This window comes from Chiloscyllium plagiosum, unplaced genomic scaffold (genome assembly GCF_037043375.1).
Source record: "Chiloscyllium plagiosum isolate Xiang-an unplaced genomic scaffold, Cpla_swu_hap1 HiC_scaffold_23, whole genome shotgun sequence".
Lineage (NCBI taxonomy): Eukaryota > Metazoa > Chordata > Chondrichthyes > Orectolobiformes > Hemiscylliidae > Chiloscyllium > Chiloscyllium plagiosum.
In genome coordinates this window covers 59,436,627-59,463,055 of record NW_028270161.1, presented here as the reverse complement: position 1 = coordinate 59,463,055, position 26,429 = coordinate 59,436,627, and the positions used below count along the sequence as shown (strand labels likewise).

The following is a 26,429-nucleotide window of genomic DNA, read 5'->3' as shown; positions in this document are numbered from 1 at the left end:
AGAATGTAGGTGGCCTGATCAATATGTTTGTGGACTTCACAGAGATTGTGGATAGTGAGGAGGATTGCCAGAGGATACAGCAGGATATAGATAGGCTGGAGATTTGGCTGGAGAAAGGGCAGATGGAGTTTAATCCAGACAAATGTGAGGTGATGCATTTTGGAAGATCTAGTACAGGATGAAAGTATAGCAAACTTGGTTTTAATCAGCACTTTTAATAAATGGGCAAAAATTATCTACCAAAAATACTGCAAAGTTTACTGTATTAATGTGATCTCCATGATGACTGAGTAGTCAGTTGAGGGTACGAGTGAGAAGGCTGCCTGCCAGTTAGTTTTACTTTAAGGCAAAGGTGCATTATTATTTAAGTGATTTATGCAGTAAATGAAGTATGACGATGATGTGTGTACTCCCTGCACTCCATTATTGAGTGTGTGTTTTTACATTGAATATGTGGACCTGTTGATCAACCAGCATACTCCTGATCCCATAGGTGCTGGTTAATAAAAAGGTTGCTGTACTGTATACAGTAGATGGCAGAACCCTAGATCGTCCCATCAACATACAGAGGGATCTATGTAGACAGGTTCACAGTTCCCTCAAATTGGCAACATGAATAGATAAGTTGGTCAAGAAGGCATGCTTACCTTCATTGGTCAAGGCACAGACTATAAAAATTAGCAAGTTAGATTGCAGTTGCATAGGACTTTATTTAGATCACATTTGGAATATTGAGAGGATGAAATTCATGCTTGGCATGAGTCAAAATATGGACAAACAAGAGCCAGATCTCTACGTAAAATAATGAACAAGAAAAGGAAAAGGAATTATGCACATTATTGAATATTCATCTACAAAATCAGTGTCTCCATTCTATCTGCTACAGTCAAATGGTGCTGTCATACCGTATTCCATTTACCAGTACCGTAAGTCCATGTAGATCTACACCTATGTACAAAAATTAATAGGCATACCAGCAGGTGGTCCGGCATCTACCGATGGTATTTGTACAACACACAATTCATGAAATAAAAACAGGAGCAGTAAAACCAAAAAAAAGACTGATAGTATTTTATTGAAAAAAGATCACATGAAACTGTTAATAATATATAATAAACAATTTACATCAAAAAACTGATATTCACAGCAAAAGACTCTTCTCACCGTATATCACAAATATAATGGGATTGCTGCTTAAAACAAAAGTTACCGGTGCATGCAAAAGTCCATTAAAATCCTTCAAATTCACCGTTATCAGCAGTCGCACCACCGAATAATTCAATCCAGTCATCTGGGTCAAGCATACAGTCGTATGGATCATCTTTATCTGCACTCTCAAGGCGATCATCAATTGATTTGTCATCACTTCCATCTGACTATGAATAGTCATCCTTTGTACTATCTAAAGCATTAGAAATTCCACATTTTTTGAAGGCCTTCACAATAATTTAAGTTTTCATCTCCTTTCAGGACTCAATAATCCACTCACATACAGGTGCATGTAATGGAGCATGCATGTTGCCACCCTTTGTGAAGCTCTTTTCCTCTTCTTGCATCCAAGGGTCTGACTTCTTCCATATTAATTCCTTAAAAGTTTATTGATGCTACCATCCAATGGCTGCAACATGCTCGAAAGGCCTCCAAAAATCATTGCAATGTCAGTATTGTTAGCTCAAAGTTCACTAACACTTTTCATTCTGTGTGATCTGAACATATCCCAAACCAGTAAGTTTTTTTTCTTTTCTAAGTCCATCTGATTGCATGTTTCAGACCTCCCTAATCCAAGTTTTGCAGCCACCCTCATCCATCCAACCTTTTTCATGGACGAGGGCAACAATGCCTGACAGAAATTTCTGTTTGGGCAGAGTTTTCTGCTTAAAAATCACCATAGGCTTTAACTTTGTTCAATCTGCCTTACAAACAAATGCCACAGTGAATCGACTCCTTCAATGGCCAGTAGTCTTAAACAAAACTGCTTTTGTTCCAATCTTGTCCACAGTTCTGTTCTCTGGCACATCAAAGTTCATTGGAGGTGCATCCATATTGCTGATGCATGACAGCCTGTACCCATTTTTCTACCGAATTCTGATTACAAAGCAATGGAACCCAACTAACCTGTCATTAAGTTCTGGTAATCGTTGGGCAATCTTGGTTTTCTGTCTAAGCACTAAATCATAACTTTTCATAAACCTACTGTACCATCCTGCACTGGCTTTATTAAATGCATCTTTTTTTGCTTTGTTTATGGTGCATATTTTTATACGTTGTCGAGTCACTATGCTTCCGTTCTGATGACACTGAATTACCTAGTCAGCAATTTTTTCTTCTAGTTGTGGCCACTTGTTCAGCTTCCTTGGTTGGCATACTTCTGTTTTGGCATAGCCTTTAAGTGTTTGGCTTTTTTCCTCCAATCTCCAACAAGTTTTTCAAAAAACACAGAACTCCCTTGCAGCTACGCTATTGTTATTCTTCTCTGCAACTTCAATAATTTTTAGTTATTGAAGTTGCAGCGAAGTAGGGTGGCTCAGTGGTTAATTGATCATTCGGATAACCGATTTTAGCTTAAACAGGGTGGGCCATACTGACCTAACGCTATGCGGAGAATTGTTTAAATCTATAATTTTAATGAATCTGCCATTTAAACAAACTAATCTTTGCAGTCTGCAAAATACAGGTTTAAACGAGAAGAACTAAACCCTTACCATGAAATCCAAGCATTAAACAAGGTCCCGAACAACAACTATGATCGCAAGACCATTTACAATATCAGTTTCCGGGAACTCGGTTATGTGATAGAAAGACTGAAGCTCTGCCTTGCGCATGCATTTGCGTTCTTTGCCTTTTTTAAAAAAATGAACAGCCTGGTAAAGTGCTGGAATACTGTAAAACATTTACTTTTGCAAAGGGCTGTGTAACAATCCTTACCTAAAAGGTATCCAGTCACTGATGCTTGAGCTGCTTGTGTTTCTTTAATTTTGCCAGCGTTTTCACATCTATAGAGGTAAATCGAATATACTTACCTCTTTGTAATGTTTTTGTGGGACCTTGAAATTTTCTTTGGATAATCCATTATTCGGATAACCGAGATTCCTCTGTATACAGTATATATAGTTATCAGCATTCAATTTAACGATTTGAAAATCGTATTGCACAAATACATACTGGTGCGCGTAACATGTATACAGGTATAGCATTTGAATCAAAAATGTGCAAATCATGCCCTTTAAGGCTGCATATACGGTCAGGAAGAGACTCCTGAAAAACTAGGGTTGACTTATACACAAGATATATGAAAAATAAGGGGCCCACTTATACATGAGATCAACCTATACATGAGTATATATGGTCTTTTTTAGTTATTCCTGATGGTGCTTCTGATCTTCCCTCTGAACTCTTCATTGAACCAGAGTTCATCCTTTCTCTTGGTGATAGTGGTAGAGTGGGGGATATGCTGGGCAGTGAGTTTGCAGATTGTGGGTGGAAACATTTCTGTTATTCCTGATGGCCTACAATACCTTCTGGATGCCCAGCCTTGAATTACAACATGGGCTCAAAATCTATCCTGTTTAGCACAATGGTCATGGCACACAACATATTCAAGGGTAATCTCATTGTGAAGATGCGACTTGCTCTTCATAAGGATTGTGTAGTGGTCACTCCTGCTAATACTGTCATAGACAAATGCATCTGTGGCTGGCAAATCAGTGAAATGAAGTTGTACGTTTTTCCCATTAGTTGTGTTTCCATCATCACGGATGGTCTGAAAAGTACACAATAAATTTGTAGGCTTTTGATATGCAGCAATTTTTAGTCTATACTCACCAACCTTTTTGAAATTCCTTCCTTTGCAATTTTTTGGCAGCTGTTCAACAGGCTGCTTTGTTGCACAGTCTCCTCCACCCAACAACATCTGTTAAGTTCCCAAGAAGCAAAACACTTGTGAAGTTAGCCAAGTGTGATTTTTTGTGCTTTGTTATATGGCCTTGTTACTTCAGTGTGAAAACCAAAGAAAAATCTGTTAGTGTCATAGAGTCAGACAGCACAGAAACAGACCCTTCAGTTCAATTTTTCCATGCCGACCAGGTGTCCCAAACTAAAGTAGTCCCATTTGCCTGCATTTGGCCCATATCCCTCCAAACCTTGTCTACTCATGTACCTGCCTAAATGTCTGATTAATGTTGTAACTACCTGCATCTACCACTTCCTTTGGCAGTCCATTCCACATACGAATGTGCCAACTGTTTGAAAACGTTGCCCCTCAGGTCTCTTTTAAATCTTTCCCCTTTCACCTACTTCCCTACTCTAGAGTAAAGATATTTGTTATTCACCTGATCTCAGACCCTCATGATTCTATAAACCTCTAAGGTCACCCCTCAACATCCTACCCTTCAGTGAAAAGGTGACAGCCTATCCAGCCTCTCCTTATAATCCAACCTTCCAGTCCCAGTAACATTCTTGTAGACCTTCTGCACCCTCTCCAATTTAGTAATATCCTTCCTATAGCAGGGCAGCCAAGACTGTACACCTTGTTTGTTTAACAACATTGCTTTCATTGCAGAGTAGTTCCTTTTTTTTGTGCATTCTTTTTATTAATATGATCCATGATGTATTTGGCTCAGAAAAGCAATTCTTTCCAACAGAATTGCAACCCAGGTATCCCTTGACAGTGGGTGGCAGTGAAATACATTGATTGTGATTGATCAGGTTTTGGTCAGGTGCATGTACTATAAATAGTAATAGATGTATTGACTTTTTTTTGGTGATCATTGAATTGAAAAGTCTTTAGGAATGCATCTTGAATATCAGTTTTTTGCATATTTCGGTCCTATGAACTTAAACCCCACTATCAATTATTACATGGTCTGTGAACTCGGATTCTGTAGTTAATAATATATTCCATTGTGCAGCACATATGCTGTATGTTAATCCTTCTTATTACTGAAAGATTAGACTGCTTGTCTGATGAGTCATATGTCATGGCTGCTTCACATTCAAGTGAATGAAAGTCACCATGGTCCCAGAAGACCTATAGGCTTCTCTCTCGTGAGACTGATAGTAAGTTAAACCTGAGGGTCCCTGTGCTTCCACAAAGGGGGAAGCTGAGAAGCCTAACCTTAATGGTGAGCTCAACCAACAAAGGAATTTAACTGGTGGTGTTAGTAGCTTTCTGCATTTATTTTTTCTTTATTCATTATTGGGATGTGGTTGTTGATGGCTGACCAGCATTTATTGCCTGGCCCATGTTACTGTTAAGAAGGTAATGGTGACCAGCCTTCTTGATCTGCTGCTGTCCAACTGCAATAGGCTGATCCACAGTGTTGTTAGGAAGGCATCTGCAGGAGTTTTACCCAGCAATAGTGTAGGAGTGACAATATATTCCCAACTCAGGGTCGTGAGTGGCTTGGAGGGGAACTTGTAAGTGATGGTATCCATGTGTCTACTGCCCTTATCCTCCTAGGTGGAAGTGGTTGTGAGCTTAACAGATGCTGGCTCAGGAGTTTTGGTGAATTTCTGCAGAGCATCTTGTAGATCATACGCACTGCTACTGCTGAGACTCAGGTGTTTCTGATGCAGTGCTGATCAAGTGGACTGCTTTGTCTTGTATGATGTCAAGCTTCTTGAGTTTTGTTGGAACTTCATCCATCCAGGCAAGTAGGGAATATTACATCACATTCCTGAATTGTGCCTTGTAAATGATGGGCAGCCTTTTGAGAATCAAGAGGTCAGTTGCAAGTCCAATTGAGTTTCTGGTAAATGGTATGCCGCAGGATGTTGATGATGACAGATTCCTAGATCTAATCTTGCAGCCACATTATTTATAAATATTTTCAAGTTGAAACTGTTTGGCGATGTTATTTACAAGTATGGAGCAGATGGGACTTGAACCTGACCCTCACAGCTCTGGACACTGCCACAGAAGTCTTCCCTCAGTATTTGGACACGTAGTCAACTCAAATTTCTGGTCAGTAGTAAATCCCAGGACATTGAAATGGGGAATTCAGTAATGGCATTGTCATTGCATGTCAGGGGAGATGGTTAGATTCTCTTTTGTTGGAGATGGCCATTGCCTAGTACTTGTGTGGAATGAAAGTTACTAAGTACCGTCAGCTCCAACTTGGATGTAGTCCAGATCTTGCTACAATTGGCCATGGATGACTTCAGTGTTCAAGGAGTCATGAATGGTGCAGAACATTATGCAATTGTCAGCGCACATGCACACTTCTGACCTTGTGGTGAGTGGGGGGTGGGAGGGATGTGTTGTCATTGATAAAGTGACTGAAGATGGTTGAGCCTTGGAACTGTTCGTGCTTCCTACTTGTCCTATTCTAACTGCGAGGTTGAACTTCCTCTAAAGCTCAACTAGAAGCAAATTACTACAAATTCTGGAGATCAGAAATATAAATAGAAAACATGAGAGAAATTCAGCAGGGCGAGTATCACCTGTGGAAAGAGAAACATCATCAATGTTTTGATTCCAGTACTACTTTCCTTTGGAGCATTTCTGAGATTGAGCCAATGACTGAGGAACTAGTAAACAAGGTTAGATCTCATGGAATACAGGGAGAACTAGCCATTTGGATACAGAACTGGCTCAAAGGTAGAAGACAGAGGGTGGTGGTGGAGGGTTGTTTTTCAGACTGGAGGCCTGTGACCAGTGGAGTGTCACAAGGATCGGTGCTGAGTCCTCTACTTTTTGTCATTTACGTAAATATTTGGATGCGAGCATAAGAGGTACAGTTAGTAAGTTTGCAGAAGACACCAAAATTGGAGGTGTAGTGGACAGTGAAGAGGGTTACTTCAGATTTCAACAGGATCTTGACCAGATGGGCCAATAGGCTGAGAAGTGACAGATGGAGTTTAATTCAGATAAATGTGAGGTACTGCATTTTGGGAAAGCAAATCTTTGCAGGACTTATACACTTAATGGTAAGGTCCTAGGAAGTGTTGCTGAACAAAGAGACCTTGGCGTGCAGGATAGTGAAGGGCGGCGTTTGGTATGCTTTCTTTTATTGGTCAGAGTATTGAGTACAGGAGTTAGGAGATCATGTTGCAGCTGCACAGGACGTTGGTTAGACCACTGTTGGAATATTGTGTGCAATTCTGGTCTCCTTCCTATTGGAAAGATGTTGTGAAGCTTGAAAGGGTTCAGAAAAGATTTACAAGCATGTTTACCAGGGTTGAAAGATTTGAGCCATAGGGAGAGGCTGAACAGGCTGGGGCTGTTTTCCCTGGAGTGTCGGTGGCTGAGGGGTGACCTTTTAGGGGTTTACAAAATTATGAGGGACATGGTTGGATTAATAGGCAAAGTCTTTTCCCTGGGGTGGGGGAATCCATGACTAGAGGGCATAGCTTTAGGGTGAGAGGGGAAAGATATAAAAGAGACCTAAGGGGAAACTTTTTCACACTGAGGGTGGTACGTGAATGGAATGAGCTGCCAGAGGAAGTGGTGGAGGCTGGTACAATTACAAATTTTAAGAGGCATTTGGATGGGTATATGAATAGAAATGGTTTGGAGGGATATGGGCTGGGTGCTGGCAGGTGGGACGAGATTGGGTTGGGATATCTGGTCAGCATGGACGGGTTGGACGAAAGGATCTGTTTCCTTGCTGTACATCTTATGACTCTATGACTCTAATTGGGCATGTGTGTAATTGTGTAACTGGAGAATGTTTTTAAGTTAGGTGAGCAGGCTCTGGGACAATTGATGGTGAACATAATGGTCAAATACTTAGGCATAAATATCTTGTTGAAATTGCTGAAGAGAATCCCAAATCTTTGAGGACTTGGTAAATATTTGAGTGTAACTTGGATGGTAAACTCAAAGTCATAGTGTTGAATCTTAGGGAATAAGCGATGGGTGGGAAAGGATGTACTTGAAGGATGCCTTTCTAAGGTAAAAGGCAAACTTCATTTGATGGAATATAATGATGGGTGCTAAGCTTGAAAGGTATAATGAGTTAACAAATCTACAAGCATACAGTGAGGTTCCAGGAGATAGAGATGTAACAGTAGTGGCTTGTAACTTCCATTTTGCTGATGAGAGTTCTGGTTCTCGTACATGTAGATATCAGTAAAACAGTTGCAGGGTGCAGAAACTGCTTTGAAGGCTGGTGGAAGATTCCGTGATAAGACTGAGCGTCCTACCAGATGATGTATGGGAGAAATGGTGAAGCAAGAGTGGACCAAGGGTGAAGGACTTCAAAGTTTACCATACACTACTGTATTGGCAGTGGATGTCATACCCTTAAGGTGACCAGTAAGAGTAGGAACATGAGAGGGGTTTGTCATGAAAAAGAGCAAAATGCATTTGTATGTGAAATATTGCCATCAATAACAGAAAGGAGGAAGAACCATAGCATTCTCACAATATTATTTGGGATATACAAGCAAGGTGTTGTGGATATTGGAAATCTGAGATACGTACTGGCGAAGTCAACAAGTCTGGCAGTGACTGTGGAGAGAGAAACCAAGTTTATGGACTGAATCTCATATCTTTTGTGAGGTGCGTCAAATTTTTTGGGTGTTTTGCCAAGATCCTGAGTAATTTTTCTCACTGTATCAAACCAGTCTCCACATCCCTAATGTCCATTCTGGAAGGAAAACCGATTCCAGGAGTGCAGAAAAAGTCAAGATGGTTGATGGACTGTCCAACATCTGGCTCCTCATATCCTGACATTCACCACTTTGAGTACTGACTGACAGTGTCCACACTCCTAAGGAAAACATACCAAAAGCCGCCTTCACTATCCTATCTACTTGCGACTCCACTTTCAAGGAGCTATGAACCTGCACTCCAAGGAGCATGTCCTGAAGTGTTGATTCCTGGTGTGCAGCATGGAAGTCCTTCAGAGCATGTGTCAATTTCCATTGTCAAGATTTCTCTATGTTTGAGGACTCTGGGACTATACCCGGTGAAGTTTTGAAGGATGAAGGGGAATCTGATTGAAACTTCCAGAATACTGAACGGCCTGGACAGAATGGACTTTGGGAATATGTTTCCATAGGCAGGAGAGATGAGGGCCTGAGGTCACAGCCTTAGAGTAAAGGGAAGACCTTTTAGAATGGAGATAAGGAGAAACTTCTTTAGCCAGAGAGTGGTGAATCTGTGGAATTAATTGCCAGAGAAAGCTTTGGAGGCCAGGTCATTGAGTATATTTAAAACAGATTGAGATAAGTTCTTGATTGACAAATGGATTAAAGGTTATAGGAAGAAAGCGAACAAAGTGGGATTGAGAAACCTTTTAGCCATGATTAAATGGCAGAGTGTTCTCGGTGGGCCAAATGGTTTAATTTCTGTTCCAATGACTTGTGCTCTTATGGTCTTTTGTGTAGCCTGTTTGGTGGGTTGGGATGTTATTCAGCAACCTTAATCCCCTTAATTGGCAACTTGTCACTGCCTTGCGAGAAGTTTGCCATGCCACTTAGCAAAAGCATAAAAGATGACACGAGATACACTGATTAGAGTCATAGAAATGTACAACATGGAAACAGACCCTTCAGTCCAATGTGTCCATGCTGACCAGATATCCCAACCCAATCTAGTCCCACCTGCCAGCATCCAGCCCATATCCCTCCAAATCTTATCTAAATGAAACTGCATCTGCCACTTCTCAGCCCATTGGCCCATCTGATCAAGATCCCGTTGTAATTTGAGGTAACCTCCTTCACTGTCCACTACACCTCCAATTTTGGTGTCATCTGCAAACTTACTATACCTCTTATGCTCACATCCAAATCACTTATCTAAATGACAAAAAGTAGAGGATCCAGCACCAATCCTTGTGGCACTCCACTGGTCACAGGCCTCCAGTCTGAAAAACAACCCTTCGCCACACCCTCTGTCTTCTTCCTTTGAGCCAGTTCTGTATCCAAATGGCTAGTTGTCCAGTATACTACTGCCTTTATTCTCTTCCAAGGATTCACTTACATTTTCTCTGCTCTCTCTACCTTACTTCCTCCTTATTGATGATCAAAACCTCAATTTCTGTTGTCATCCAGCATTCCCTGCACCTAACAGCCTTGCCTTTCTCCGCCCAACAGGAACATGTTGTCTCTAAACTCTTGTTATCTAATTTTTGAAGGCTTCCCATTTTCCATCCATCCCTTTACCTGCGAACATCTGCCACCAAACAACCTTTGAACATCTTGGGTCAGAGTATTGAGTACAGGAGTTGGGAGGTCATGTTGCGGTTGTACAGGACATTGGTTAGACCACTGTTGGAATATTGCGTGCAATTCTAGTCTCCTTCCTATCGGAAAGATGTTGTGAAACTTGAAAGGGTTCAGAAAAGATTTACAAGGATGTTACCAGGTTTCGAGGATTTGAGCTATAAGGAGAGGCTGAACAGGCTGGGGCTGTTTTCCCTGGAGCGTCGGAGGCTGAGGGGTGACTTTTATAGAGGTTTACAAAATTATGGGGGGCATGGATTGGCAAAGTCTTTTCCCTGGGGTGGGGGGAGTCCAGAATTGGAGGGCATATGTTTATGGTGAGAGGGTAAATATATAAAAGAGATTAAGGGGCAACTTTTTCACACTGAGGATGGTACATGTATGGAATGAGCTGCCAGAGGATGTGGTGGAGGCTGGTACAATTGCAACATTTAAGAGGCATTTGGATGGGTGTATGAATCGGAAGGGTTTGGAGGGATATGGGCTGGGTGCTGGCAGGTGGGACTAGATTGGGTTGTGATAATTGGTCGGCATGGACAGGTTGGACCAAAGGGTCTGGTTCCATGCTGTACATCTCTATGACTATGACTCCAGTTTAGAACTTCAACTTTTAGATCCCTGTCTATCCTTTTTCATCATTATTTTTAAAGCTAATAGAATTATGGTTGCTGGCCCCAAAGTGCTCCCCCACTGACACCTCAGTCAGTTGCCCTGGCTTATTTCCCAAGAGTAGGTCATGTTTTGCACCCTCTCTATTCGGTACATCCTTGAGTGGGAAGACTGAAACAGACTGTTTCCAGAAACCAGACTGGTGCTGACCAAGTCTGTGTGCACATTGCCATACCATTCACAATTCACCTGACTCTTATTATTCTACTCAAAGATCACCTGCCCTTCAGTGTGAGTATTATATACTGCCTCGATGGAAACGCTTTAAACTCTGTCACCTCCATGTCAGCTCCACGGCAGTTACCTCTTTCAAAAGGCTTCAAAGGTTCCATCTGATGAGAAGATCCAATAATGGATCGGCTGTCCAGCTCAGCATTCAGCACATTCACTTATTGTGAATGAGTTGTTGCTGGCATTGGGATACAGTTAATGCTTTTGACACATTTAAGGTTTGTCTAAGGGCTGTAGTCTTACATTTATTCTTTCCCCCAACCCTCAAAACCCCAGCATCAGGCCGGGAGAGAGTGGTGCACAAATTGAGTGGCACGCTGGGTGAAATAACTACATGTTGGGGCCATCCTGCTTGATTGTGGGCATCACAGCATACAGGGCTCTCTCTGCTTGCTTACACCTGACCTGGATCCTTCAGTTTCAATAAATGGATTATCATTACGTAGCATATTTTTCAAGACTTTGCTCTTTTTTGTTCCACACGAAGGCCTGTCTTTCAGTAGTTATTTTTTCAGGTGATGGGAAGGTGGAAAAAATGTGAAATGTTTTACCTTATCTAATGCTAATTGTTGTAAAACAATGAATATTTAGTTTTCAAATTTAACTTTGAATCTTTTTTTTTATTAATAGCTATTAACCATTTTCTTTACTATTCTATTAATTATTTCTTGGAGTCATTTACCTGATGGTTACAATTCTGTCGATTATGTTCTGAAGTGATTATTATTCATATCACTATGATGTTCTAGTAGGTGTAAGTTGCTATTGGCACAGTTGCCCTAATGCTGATATTGTGAGCTCAACATTGGAAATTGTTCTAATATTTGTTCTGAACAAGTAAGTACCATAAGGTGAATCATAAAACTGTAATTGAGATGTCTTTTCACCACCCAGTTACTCTTAGCATACTATTTTTAACTGTGTTTGGTTTGTTTCGTATAACTATTCATAACTATCTCTTTCCCATTACAGCACGTGCTTGTCTACAAGAAGAATAGAGCAACTATTGGCTTCCATATCTCACTATTTCAATAATTTTGTAGAAGATTGAAAAGTAGATAGCAATCTAGATTGTGGGAACAAATATTGAACTTTAGAATCCTGAAGCTGAAGAATGAAAACGTAAAGGAATGACCATATTTAAGGATTGGAAACTGTGACTGAGATATGTGAGTAAGTCTCATTATGAAAGTCTCTTTTTATTTAACATTAATTGACCCAAGAAAAAACATTGGCTGCAAAAGGAGGTCTGCTCTTGTCGAAAATGGTATTGATTTTTACTGAAAATCCTCTTGAATTTCCTATTTATGAAAATAATAACTCTGAAATTCCCTCATCATAGTCTTAAAGTCATAGAAACCTATAGCTCAGAAAATGACCCTTCAGTCCAGTGAATCTGTGCCAGTCAAAAACAACCATCTAAGTATTCCAATTCCATTTTCCAGCACTTGGCCCATTGCCTTGACTGCCTTGGAATCTCATGTGCACATCTAAATACTTTCTCAGTATTCTGAGGGTTTCAGCCTCTATCCTCCTTTATAGGCAGTGAGTTTCAGATTCCCACTACCCTCTGGATGAAAAAAATTCCTTGCATCTCTTCTAAGCATTCTGCCCCTTACCTTAAATCTGTGCCTCCAGTAATTGATTCGTCAGTAAGGAGGATGGATTCTTCCTGTCTTCCCCTACTAATTTTATACATCTCAATCATGTCCTCTGTCAACCTTCTCCAAGGAAAACAACCCCAGTTTGTCCAGTTTCTCTTTATAACTGAAGCTTTCCAACCAAGGTAACTTCCTGATAAATCTCCTCTGCACCATCTCTCATACTATCACATTCATACTATGATGTGAGTTTCAGAACTGAACATAATACTCTTGCTGTGGCCTAACCAATGTTATATACAGTTCTAACATAACCTTCCTGCTTCTAGGCGCTTCCCGGGATCCTACCACTCATCATGTTTTCCATTGCCTTGTGTGTCCTGCCCAAGTGCATTACCCAAAATTTTATCCACATTGAATTCTGTTCGCCATTGATCATTTTCTTGTAATCTAGTGTGATCCTCCTAATTATTTATCACCCTAGCAGTATTTGATATATCTGTGAAGTGATCAACCTTCTTCTTGCATTCAACGATAGAATCAAACAATAATAAATCTCAAAAGGAACAATTGGTGACAGGTATTTTTGTGGAGCCACCTTCTCCGGTTAGTTAATTATCCATCACTATTTACAACTGGAAGTGGCAGTACTGAAAAGCTCTCAATTGATCCATTTGTGGATCACTTAGATTTGTGTTTAGCATGTTGTTTCTATTGTGTTAGGTATCAGGCAAGCCTGTTCCTCACGCTCACCCTCTCCCACATCCCAAACTTCCATTAATTGAAGTATTGGACTTTTTGCTGCCAAGCTTGGTCAAGTACTGCGGATGTCAGAGGCAGTCATCTCTGCTCTTGAATTCAGTTTTTTTTCTGGAGTCAACAGGTCCTGGTGGAAACCAAGCTGAACATCTTGGTGCAGGTTACTAGCACTGTTAAGTGCTGTTTGATAGAGTACCTTCTTTCGATCAGTAACAAAGGGACATTAGTGAGCAATGCGGTTTTAGAACTGTCGTCAACCTTGGTTGCACAGTTGCCAATAAGCTAGGTATTAATTTCAGACTTCATTTGTTATTGATTTTAAATTCCATCGTCTGCCATGGTGGGATTTACATGCATGTTCTCAGAACATTAGTCTGGAACTCTGGATAACTAATTCAGTGACATTACTCCCTACATGATCACCTCTCATTTATTCTTGCATTATGTCCTTCTATTCATTCTGGGGGCAATGAATGAGTGCATACTGTGAATGCACAAGATTTAAATGTTGAAAATATCGAATACATTGTATTCCCACAACAATCAACCTGAAACATGAGACAACCACTTTAAGTATGGAATCATTCACTGAAATCCAGGAGGGTTGGACACCGTCCTCCGGCTAAGATATCTTTTCACGGTTATTTTCAGAAGTGCAGCAACAACTAAACACTGAGTTATGATCTCCAAATGTTAAACCACATTTGCTTGTGGAGTCATTTAGATTAGATTAGATTAGATTAGATTAGATTAGATTAGATTACTTATAGTGTGGAAACAGGCCCGTCGGTCCAACAAGTCCATACCGACCTTCCGAAGAGCAACCCACCCAGACCCATTCTTCTACATTTACCCCTTCACCTAACACTACAGGCAATTTAGCATAGCCAGTTCACCTAACCTGCACATCTTTCGACTGTGGGAGGAAACCGGAGCGCACTAAGGAAACCCACATAGACACTGAGAGAATGTGCAAACTCCAAACAGACAGTTGCCCAAGGTGAGAATTGAACCCAGGTCTCTGGCGCTGTGAGGCACTGTGCCACCGTGCCGCCCCTTAGCACTCATTGCAGGCAGCAACATTCGTGCTTTAATATTTCAATTGTTTGTGCACAGCAGAATTACATATGAAGCCTTTGGTTTACGTATCTGCTGTCCTCTGGTGCTTTTGACATTTGCGTTAAATCTCTGTCTTCTGGCTATTGACCCTACTGCCATTAGAAACTATTTCCTCTTATTTATTTAATAATACCTCCATGATTTTGAACACCTGTAAAGCTAGCCTTATTCCCTTCAGAGCAGAGGAATTCACCCACAATCTTTGTTGTCATCTCACGTTTTACTGAAGTTCCATTTTTCTGGTATCATCAAAAATTTGGCTATATGAATCGATAATTTAAAAATATTGACATTGTGAACCATGATTCTGTTAATGAATTAGAGATTTATAACAATTCTAGTCGGGGAGAAAGAGACTCTTTTTACCAATGAAGACTTCAATGCACCAGGTTCAAATCACAAATTGCTGATTCCAGACTTTAACAACAATTAGCCTCTTCACTGATTGAATGAGAAAATTGGAGTAACAAGACTATGAAGGAATCACTTTGCACTTAAAACTTTATAAGTAGTAAAATAAATTGAAGTTTTGACATTACAGCATCAATATTTGCAAAAATATAAAAAAATCAAAATTACTGCACTTTTAACAGATAATTTTGTTCATTCATCCTTTTATAATGGTAGCTGCAGTTTTCAAGGAAGACTTGCCTCTTGCCTTCAATCACTGTCCAATTCCTGTTTAGCTAGAAGTACTTCCATTGTTCTGAAGTACATTCCTTGAAGTTTTCTGGGACCTATATTTTACTTTCACAGCTCCTTTCTCCAACTGACCAGGAACAATTGAGCATGTGCACTACGTTCATCAATGCTACAGCCACAGGCTGAATTGGAAGCTCCTGTGGCTGCATGTGGCCCAGGCTGGTGTTTGCCCAGGTCTGCTTTACATCTTGTGACAGATGCCAGAAGCCTGGCTTAGAGTCAGTGATTCCATCCCTCTTCCTAAAACTTCTCTGCCTCATTCCATGTTGTAAAGGTTATACCAATGGCCTGGTAGTGGCACTTTGGCACAATTCTTTAGTGTGGCTATTTTAATAATATCCCTATAATCCTCTGATAATTTCATAGTCTTCCACCTCTCCAGCTTTTTCCTTTAGAACCATTTTGTGTTCCATCCTAATTCTTTACACTGACCCTTTTTTTGAAATTGATCTTGCCTCTTTTGCCCACTGCACCTGGTCAGTTTGAATCATCACTTGACTGGATCTAAGCTTTTAATTCCAACTCTTCTCTGGTGTGCGAGAGAGAGAGTCTGCCTGTTTGTAAACAAACAATCTTTGCTATTCATGTCATTACTGCAAATGGTTGCATTGGTAGTATGGCCTTGACGAAAACTTAAACTTGCTAATATCTTATTGAAACCTCCCCCATGACTATATTTTCCACCACTTGTATAGCAAAAATTGCTGAATCTTATGCTAGCATACTCCACTGTTGCTTTATCTATAATATTGTGTGAATCATTACTGGTTGCAGATATTTTCTAATCAGCCTAGCCAGAGATTTTGTTACATGCTTCGGCAGGGCTTTAACCAGAGCCTCCTGGTCCAGTGATAGGGACACTACGGCTGCACCACAAGAACCCATCATATTATAGCTGTGTTTTGGTTCAATTTTTATTTTTTTTTCCCCAAAGGGAATGCTTTGGGACAGTTGTCAGGTAGGATGTTTTCAAGTGTTCCATTCAGCAAATGGGTTGATGGTCATCAATGCCTGGTGGTGAAAATAGTCATGGAAAATTTCTTTTATGAATTCAAATCAAAGAGAAAATAATTGCTTGTAGAAATCCTTGAGGGCAGCAAAATAGAGGGGTTCATTGGTATGACTATAAAATATTTAAGGGATGACCCCTGCTGAGGAGTTTTTGAAGAAAAAATGCATGTAAGCTGATGTCCAGAATACAAATAAAAAATAAATAATCCCACATGGTAATCAGAAAAAATGTGAATATCACAAGACGATGCAAACATTTTGAAACAAGATGAATACAAAGTACTGAATGTTTTGTATTAATACCTCTTACAAGTATTCAAAGGAAAAATATTAGCAAATGCCATCTTTAAACTTATCCCAATTAAAGTATCAGTAGCTTCACTTTAAATGAGGTAAGGTTTGAGGCAGACTAAACTGGTATAAAACAAATAAATCTTTTGAAATAGATATTTTTCCAGTGTACTGAAACATCAAGAGTGTGGTTGTGACACACTGACAATTTTGGAGGACTCTTTGAACTCTGAGAAGATGGCAACAATTTTGAAATAGTCATGTGATAGTCAGATTTAAAAAGATGTTAAACACCATAAATACGGATTTGTTAGTCTTGCTTTCCTTCCATGTAAAAGTAATTAAATAAAGTGATTTGTTAATTTCAAGACAATGTAATGAAACTCTGAATGCATTTAAATAAAAAACTGGCTCAAAGTTGGGTAATGATAAGTATGGGTTGGAAAAATCTTTTAGGCTGGTACGAAGTCCTGATTGGGCTCGTTGCTGAGGCTCACTATTGCTCTGTGCTTTGCATCAGTTTTCTGAATCCAGGCCATTTATGTGAGGCAGTCCAATTTAAAGCTTATACCAAACTATGATGGAAGCTCAAAACTTGATGAATGATTTGAAACTCTAGAAGAAAGTGAAGCACTGACTGATGAAATTTGATATAAATGAAATTAGTTACATACTCAAAGAAAAATAAATGATGTACATATTTGATGAATAGTATTGAATTATCTGAAGGTGACATTGAAAGAGATGTTTCAAGATTAGACTTAAACGTTTCTACCTAAATATAGCAATCAAAAAAAGACAGTAATAGAATGTTGAAGTACAAAGTTAAATCAGAGTCATTATTGTACTCTTTGCTCTGGACAGACAGGACCGTTGAAAATTGCATCCAATTCTGGTTGTCAAAAGTTAGAAACTGTTCAGAGAACAGCTGTATCTGATCTCCAGTGCTAGGAATCCGAGTCATCAGAAAAGTATGGAGGAACTTGAAATTTTCAGTATGGAAAGGATACCTCTGAGAGGTGATCCTAAATGTGTCTAAGTATATTCAGAAATTTAATTTGATGTATTACTTTTTAAATTCAGTTGGTGCACAAGCTGGAGACAGGGGTTTGAACTGATAAAAGGTAAATAAAGGATTACTACATTCAGCCTCACATGTCCACAGTTAACAGTATTTGAACTAACTGAGCCAAAAACCTACATCCATTATTATTATCTTTTGAATCAATATGATGAAACATACGTTTTGGATTTGTAATTAAGCAGTTTTAGCATATTTTTACAGTTAATTTTAGAGTCAAATTTAGATACTGTCAGTAGATATTGTACACCAGTGGTTCCCAAACTTTTCAGAAACATGGCACAGTTCAATGAGCCAAACAGTTCCACGGCACACCCACTTTCTTCAGCTGAATTGATTGCTCATAAACATTACATCTACTTGCATATACTATAGTTAGAGGTTTACTAAAGAAGTTTACAATACGGTGCATACAACAAGCTAAAGAATCAAATGCATTAATGTTTTAGATTTCTTTTACATTGGTTTAGCAGCAGACCTTGCACAGTTCTTATGGCATGCTGCTTGAAAACCCCTGCATTATACAATTGTTTATAACAAATGTTTAGAGCATTTTTTAATAGAAAGAAGAAATAACATAACTGGGACATTAATGGAGTAGTAGCAATGTCATTTCAGTTGTAATCCAGAGGGCTAGGCAAATGCCTTGGGGGTCAAACCCAATTAGTGAAATTTGAATAAAATTAATAAATCTAAACTATAAAGCTGTCTGGATAATGGTAATCTAGCAACTTTTCATTGATTATTGTAAAAACACAACTGTACACTACCAGCAGAACATAAGCCACAAGTCGCAAATGTGAAGTACTCTTCACTTGCCTGGATGGATGTCACTCCAATTACATTCAAGCTCAACGCCATCCAGATCAAAGCATCCTGCTTGATTGGCACCCCATCCAATGCATTGTTCAACGTCTCTTCCCTTGACACGTACTGGCAGCAATGTGTACCATTTTCAAGATATATTGCAATTATTCTCTAAACCTTCTTTGACAGGGGCTTCCAAACCCTGTGGTTTAGAAAGTCAAGGGCAACAGTTGCATGGGAACATCACCTGCAAGTCCCCTCAACCACACAGCTTCCTGACTTGGAATTATATTGCAATTTCACTGCATCTAGATAAATATCCTGCAACTCCCTCCCTAACAGTGTTGCAGGTGACACTAAACCCCGAGGGCTGGAGCAGTTCAAGAGTCAGTTCATCACCACCTTCTTCAGAGCAATTAGGGGTGGTGGAACATGCTAGTCCTGTCAGTGACACCCTCATCCCCAAAGAAAAACCAAAAAAATTGTTATTTTTAGTTTTAAAATACTTTTCCCCCAACCTTTGTATGTGTGTTTGTGTTGTGACAAGCATTCAGAGTTTCAATAAGTGAATAAGCCATACTTCTGTTTAACTCTAAAATGAGTTTGTACCTGATCACTTTTTATATTGGATATAACAAGCTGAGGATTTGGTGAAATCGCAGACTATTTCAAAAATTGGAACAGATAAAACTTTCTTTTTAAAAAATCTCTGCTTACAGACTAAAGAGGAGAAAAATCAAACAGTTAGATTGAGATCTCTCCCATCCACACTAATAGAATAAAGAGCATAAAAATAAAGCAACTGAGTTTGATAATTTCTATCCAAGGGTCCTTTGGAAGATGGGACATGTCTACTGGAACATATTAAAGCCTCCAACCTGTATTTTCCAACCTAGATGGAGGCTAATATGGTTCCCAACATTGTAAGGAAAGTTCCAAGAAGAACTTAATTGATATTTATCAGTTCATTAGTTTGACATCCGGCATGGGGCAGATGCATGAAAGAATCATTACTGATGTTAAAGGAGGTTGTTACTTATAAATTTAATTGTCCTATCTTGAAGTCACCAAGGTGTCGGATGAGGGAAGTTCAGTAGTGTGTTGCCTGTTTTGACTTGTTAAAAAAATCCCTTTGGTAAGGCAGAGCACAAGATGTTTTTTTTCTGCAATGTCAAAGTCTTTGGTACTACTGCAAATGTAAAGAGCATATAATGTAATGCACAGTAGAATGTGGGTTAAAAACAATTCCAGATGGATTTTGTTCTGTTTCAGTTCGATGACTAGTGAGCACTTACAGGTGGGACCATTGTTCTTTATTAGGTATTGAGGAGGTGGTGGTATAATAGTAATGTCACTGAACTGTAATTCAGAAATCCAGGCTGGGACATTGAATCCCACCATGGTAGATGGTGAAATTTGAATTCAGTAAGATCTTGAATTAGAAGCTAACCTAATGGCAGCCATGTTGATTGTTGTTAGAAGCCCATCTAGTTTTATGTCATCCTTACCTGGTCTAGCCAACATATGACAATGGATGCTTGCCTAACCAGTAACATCCAAGAACAAGTTACAACAAAGAAAGAGGTTGATTTAGATTTTTTAGTCTGTTTTAGATTAGTTTTCTTTTGGTGAGTGGTGCCTTGGTGCACTCAAAACCCATTTTGAAAAATACTGTTGCAATAAACTTGCAATTTCATTGTGCATGTTTTGCAGATCTGTCCTGGTTTTTATCAATAATTTGGGATATAATCTGCACAATTACACATATAAAGACTGATGTAAGTGTTAAGATTGTGGACACTTTCATGCAGACCATTTATTGGTGTTGGGCGAATTAGCTTCATTGTCGACAGATGTTTCCTTGAGTATATTCAGTGACCTGATCCCGCTTGCTGATTGGGATAGAGAATTCCAAAGATTAATTGCCCTCCGAAAGGAGATTTCTCCTCGCCTGCTTATGGTTGTGGGCAGGGCGAATGCCCAATGTATACCATCTTGAGGGAAGCATTTAAAAAGGTAGAGAAAGATCTTGGCATTATAGTGCATTGATCTCTAAAGGTGCATGAGCAATGGCTTGAAGACATTGTGAGTGTGAATATGGTCTTAAACTGCTTTTATAGGCAAATTGATTTATAAGATGAAGGATAATATTTTGACCTTGTGCATAGAAACCTAGGAATAGATTACCGAGCCTGTCTTGCCATATAGTTAGGTCATAGTTGATCTGCTACCTCAATGCCACTTTCTCCATATCTCTTAATGCATTGAGATCATTTAATTTCTGTCTTGAGCATGAGTTTCCTTTGGAGTAGGGAGTTCCAAAGATTCACCAGCCCTGAATGAAGAAGTTCTTTCTTGTCTCAGTCTTAGAAGGCCTACCATTTGTACTGAAATTATATCCCTGGTCTTAAACTGACTGGCTGAAAACGTGCTATCTGCATCCACCCTGTTGCATCATGTAAGAATTTTGTAAGTTTAAATGTGATCACCATTCATCCTTGAAAACCTTATGGAGTATGGACCCAGTTTCCTCAATCTCTCCTCCAAAAGACCACCCTATCATCCCATGAATTAATCTAGTGAACCTCATTTGATCTCCCCCCATCTCCTTTCTTAAGTAACGAAACCAAAACTGTACACACTACTCCCCTGTGTTGTCTCAGCAAGGTGCTGTGCAACTGGCAACAACTCCTCTACTCAACTCTACTTGAAATGAATGCCAACAAACTGTTTTCCTTTCTAACTGGTTATTGCATCTGCTTGCTAACTTTAGCAGGGTTATGGAGAAGACCACCTAGGTCCCTTTGGACACCTGCACTTCCCAGCCTTTTCTGTTGAAAGAGTGAAGGAATCTTTGACTATGCCAGCATTTATTGCCTAGAAGGCAGTTTAGAGTCATTCACTTCGCTGTAAGTCTGGAGATGTGAGTAGGCCTGATTAGGTAAACAGGGTGGATTCCCTTCCCTAAAATGAACCAGGTCGGACTTTAATGGTGGATTGATGGTGTAGTGGTAGTGTTACAGGGCTAGTCATTCAGAGATCCATGCTAATGCTCTGGGGAATGGGGTTTGACTTCCACCGTGGCAGATGGTGAAATTTAAATCAATGAAAATTTGGAATTAAAAGCTAGCCTAATGGTGACCTGTGTAACCACTACCAATTCTTGTAAAACCCCATCTGGTTCACTAATACCCTTTATGGAAGAAAATTTGTCATGTTTACCTGGTCTGGCCTGTATATGACGCCAGGCGTACTTCCATGTGGTTGACTCTCAATTGCCGTCTGAAATGGCTGTAGCAAGCCAAACAATGCAAACAGTGATTAGTAATGGACGGCAAAAGGCCAAGCCAGGAACACCCACTTCCCAAGAAGAAATACGTTTTTATATATGTCAATTGAAACTGTAGTTACATGGTTACCATTCAGTTAGCTTTAATTCCAGATTTTCATTGAATTCAATTTTTTCCATCTGCCACTTAAGTATGAAAGCCAATGTGCCCTGAACATTAACCTGGAGTCCTGGATTACTAGCCACATTATCATTTTACATTGAAAGTGCAAAATGATCTCCATGTTTTTATTTCAAAACTTTTTACCCAAACTATCCACATAACTCTTTATGCTGTTGGAAATCATAAATTTATCAATCTCTCTTTTAAACATACTCATAGACTGAGCTTCCACAGCCTTCTAGTGTGGAGAATTCCAAAGATTCTCAACTCTAAATTAAAAATAAATCTTTTATTCTCAGTCCTAAATTATGTCTCCTTGTTTTTAAATCATGTCCCCTGGTTCTTCATTCCCCAATGAGAAGAAACAACTTGCTCACCATCTTCCCTGTCCATCCCTTTAAGTATTTTGTATTCTAGAGAATACAGATTCAATTTGCCCACTGCCTTTACAGGACAGTCCTGACATCCTCAAAACAACTCTGGTACACCTTTGTTGCCCCTCTCTACTGCAATGATATCCTCCCTGAGATAAGGAAACTAAAACTGACATATGATTCCAGGTTCAATTCAAGCAGTACCTCACTACTTCTCAACTGAAAACCTGTTGTGGGAAAGGCTAACATTCCATTCGCCTTCCAAATAGCTTGTTGCATGCTTTACTAGCAGTGCTAAAGCTTATTCAGAGATGAGATTTATTAATTAAAATAAATTCAGACAAAATAAATTTAACTAATGCATAAGATGGCAGAATACAACCACCTGATGGAGTGGGTGATATTTTGTGTGTCAGTTGTTTTGCTGCAAAGAAAGTTAAATGGAATGCTGCCTAGAAAGTCAATGTTTTCAAATTATGTGTAATCTAAAACCCACCTATGTCTACATGCATACATAACATTTGTATTCACAACGTGACCTAGTGAAAATGAAAAGGAAGCCCTGTAAACCAAAAAGTAGCCCTCTAGAAAATCCCAAAAGAAGTCCTTAGAAAAATTTGTACCCTTGTTGAAGTAATTTAGCAAGTTCATAAATTAGTGCGATTAATTTAGAAGTAGGGTGGTACAACAGTATGAAAAGAATATTGTACCTGTTGAGAGGATATAGAAAAGAGTAACTGGAAGACCTTGTGTGGTGACCCATTATTCCGAAAGGCAACCTTTTGTTGTCAGCTGTGTCCCATACATAACCAAGTGCCAACAGAGCCGATGCTTTCATCAAGATTTCCAAAGAAGTGATGAAAAAGGCTAGTAACAGATTAGAATCTTAACAGATAGATGTATTTAGTTCTACAGTGGCAAGACTTCATTTAACCATGGCAGTGTCAATGATCAGAGCACTGACAAGGATCTTTGTGGTACACTGTTTCCTGGAAGAATTAGTATAGGACAATGGACTTCAACTCATGGACGAGAATTTTGGGAAGTTCACTTTGGAGGCAGGCATCAACATTCACCTTCAATTGAATGAAGAAGCAGAAAGAGAAGTCAAAATTGTGAATTCAATGATGCACAAGAACCACACAATAGAAATTATCTCTATTTGGTTACAGTGTAATGTCATTAAGAAGTGAATACTTCCCAGCAGAATTGCAAAGGAGGTTTAAAAACAGATATACATATTTTAGAATGGAATCTCAAGCCAATTATAATCTGACCATATAAAAAAGGCAAAGTATCTAGGAAAAATCAACAGCAAAAAGCTGCAGAGGTGCTACTATCCCAGACATGGTGAAAACTCTGTTAACCTGAGTATAAAGTCAGAAACCACGGTCATCAGTGAAACATCAGCCCGCCTTATAATGTCAGGGTAACTGAAGGGACAGTTCAGGAGAAATAGGAAACCATTGATCTTCTGTGAGCCAAAAAATGAGACCGAGAATGATTATCTCAGAATTTGGAACAGCCATATCTATACTGCATCAGACAATATGGGACAACAATATGTATATTGACAGTGTACAGAGTGGCAAAACAATTCCAAATTCTCACTAAGTGCTACAGGTCAGCTCGCGAGCAGTCAAACAAAAGGAACCTCTCTCCTTGCTGGAATTCAGTCGTACTCAAAAGAAATTAGAACTACAGAATCTCAACAATCTGTAACTAAGGATTGTGAAACCAACTGTTCCAACTACCAATGTCAAACATATTAGTAACCATCACTAACAACGATAATGTTAAGCTATTCACTCTTCACAAACAATTCCGATACTGCTCTGTAATTTGTTCATTTTTAACTTTTATCTTTTTGGAATTATCCAAAGATTAAAAATAGGGGCATGTGTTATGTTAGTCTTTCTTTTTGCAGATAATTATTATTAAATGTACTTTGCTAACTCAAGTACGACTTGTTAAATTGGCTCCTATTAAAACACAAGTTAATTGGGGTCTAGGAAGAAGATAAACTCAAGTCAAGTAATCGATTTTAAGTTAATCTTGTTGCGGCCATCTGAGAGAGTGGATGTTTATCCCTCTTCAGTGGGGAACTTAATTAATTAGAGTTCTCGTCTGGAACCAGAATAAATTGAAAAGCATTACCCTGGGTCCTGTTATAACAAGATTTGTAAATGTATGCTAACCCAACAAAGTCAGCTTGTGTTGGATTGGTAGGTCCTGGTCTGCAGATGTTTCAAAATGGTTTCAGTGGGAGTGCTTATGAAAAGCCTGAATCACAGCGTGAGCAGGATATATCTTCACAGGTATTAATCCCTTTTCTGATATGCCTGAAATTCCTTAAATTTACAGTTCTGTCTAAGTTAGGTGGCAAGTATTAATTTTGTAGTCAAACTGACTGGCATAAAGAAGCCAAACTTCGTATATTGGCTGACAGGGAAGTGAAGACTAGACAGCTGGACATTGAATCAATGAGTGGCATAATGCAATTCTTAACCATTAAAGATCAGTTTGAAACCAGTTTTATACTACTTTGCTCAGATGCAAGTGCAGTGTGTTCAGTGTGGCATTGTGATAAATGGGGAGAACAAAAACATGATCCTAAGTGTATATTTACTTATGCTTATCAATTCTTCTGTTGTTCTTTTAAAATCTAGGCTACGCAGAGCTGAAGACCTGATCCAGATGTCAAAATAAGTGGGAAGCATTGTTGTTCCCAGTTTTCATTATGTTAATTGAATAAAGCTTTATTTCTTTCATTGTAAAATAACAATGAGCCTGTCTTCATATTGCACCATTTAGGTCCCAAAGTGGTTTACCATTCAAAAAAAGTGCTTTTGAACTGTTGTTACTATTACTTTGCAAGGAGATAAGGTGGTCAGTATGTGCACAACAAAAGCAATGAGGCAAGTGATTAAATAATCTGTGATGGAGTGAGTTGAAAGATGAGTATCAGGCAGAACCCTGAGAACTATCTTACTCCTTATCAAACGGTGCCACAGAGATCTTTTACATCCACTAAAGGGGGAAGATACTGGAGGGGATGATGTGGGAGGCCTCCTTAGTTTGAAACCTCTTCCAAATACTGGATTCTAGCATCAACTGAGATGAAAGTCAGAGTACCAAGTCACAATTTAGATTGGAATAGAAATGGAAAATCTTTAAAAATGATGTGCAGGACCAGATTTCAGGATTCCATCTCCCATTCCTATTTGTGGGAATTTTGGCTAGAATGGGATAAACAGTCCACACCTTGGATTTCTTGGGTTGATATGCCCTCTGGAGAAAGACTTTTCCAATTTCTGTAAATTCTTTTGAGCTTCAGTGATTTGGGAAAGTCTTGTAAATTCAGATAACAATGACAATATGTAAGTTTTTTTTTGTTTCAGTTGATATATGAAGAAAAGAACTTCCAGCAAAGTTTTATTTGCTTTATTGAAGTGAAGCTGAATCCTGCTGCACTTCAATTTTTTTAACTGATGGAATTAAATGAGCTGCCAACTAACTGAAAGTAATATGTTTAATTTCAGGCTTCTATGAATAAAGAATTTCATGGAAAAGATGAAAAAATTCAAGCGACGACTTTCTCTGACCTTGCGAGGCAGCCAAACAATTGATGAGTCTCTGTCTGAGCTTGCAGAGCAAATGACCATTGAAGAAAATAGCAATAAAGATAATGGTGAGTTACCTTTTTAGGAAAGGTTTAGAATCAACGTAATGCAATATTTGTTAAGTGATTTATTTGACTGTTGTCTGTTGTAATATTCAGTTTTGAATAGAATCCTGGACATAAATCACTAACTATTCTTTATGAAAAGCTTTTGATTGAGGTAACTTTTTAAAATCAGACTCTGTGACGACACAGCAGTCTTGATCATTTATGAGAAAACAAAAGTTAATTTTAGTTGTTCAATCCAGACTGTGAATTTTGGTCAAATTTATTCTGCTTCATGTAATTTTCTGCACCGTTAAAAGCTTAAAGCTTGTCATGTTTCTGTGAGATGTTACTTGATTGACTACAATAAATTATCACTCCATTAATAAAGGCATAAAGTGCAAAAGCAAGAACATTTTGCTAAGCTGTTACAAATCATGTGTTAACCCTCACCTGTTCATTGAATTGTGGTCAGTGAAGAAGTGGAAGCTCCAG

General features: G+C 39.1%; 1 protein-coding gene across 6 annotated transcripts in view; it reads left to right on the top strand.

Annotated features, from left to right (window-relative positions):
* Nucleotides 1-26,429, top strand: part of cdk17 (cyclin dependent kinase 17) — a 229,258-nt gene that overhangs the window by 67,756 nt on the left and 135,073 nt on the right. For 4 of the 6 annotated variants that reach the window (XM_043713287.2, XM_087999733.1, XM_087999734.1 and 1 more), the window contains 2 exons: nt 12,043-12,239; nt 25,810-25,958. In XM_043713287.2, the coding sequence (XP_043569222.1) occupies nt 25,832-25,958 (127 nt within the window). In that variant the 5' untranslated portion in view covers nt 12,043-12,239; nt 25,810-25,831. Of the gene's footprint in view, nt 1-12,042; nt 12,244-25,809; nt 25,959-26,429 lie in introns of all 6 variants that reach the window. The other 2 variants (XM_087999731.1, XM_087999735.1) reach the window with 2 other exon arrangements.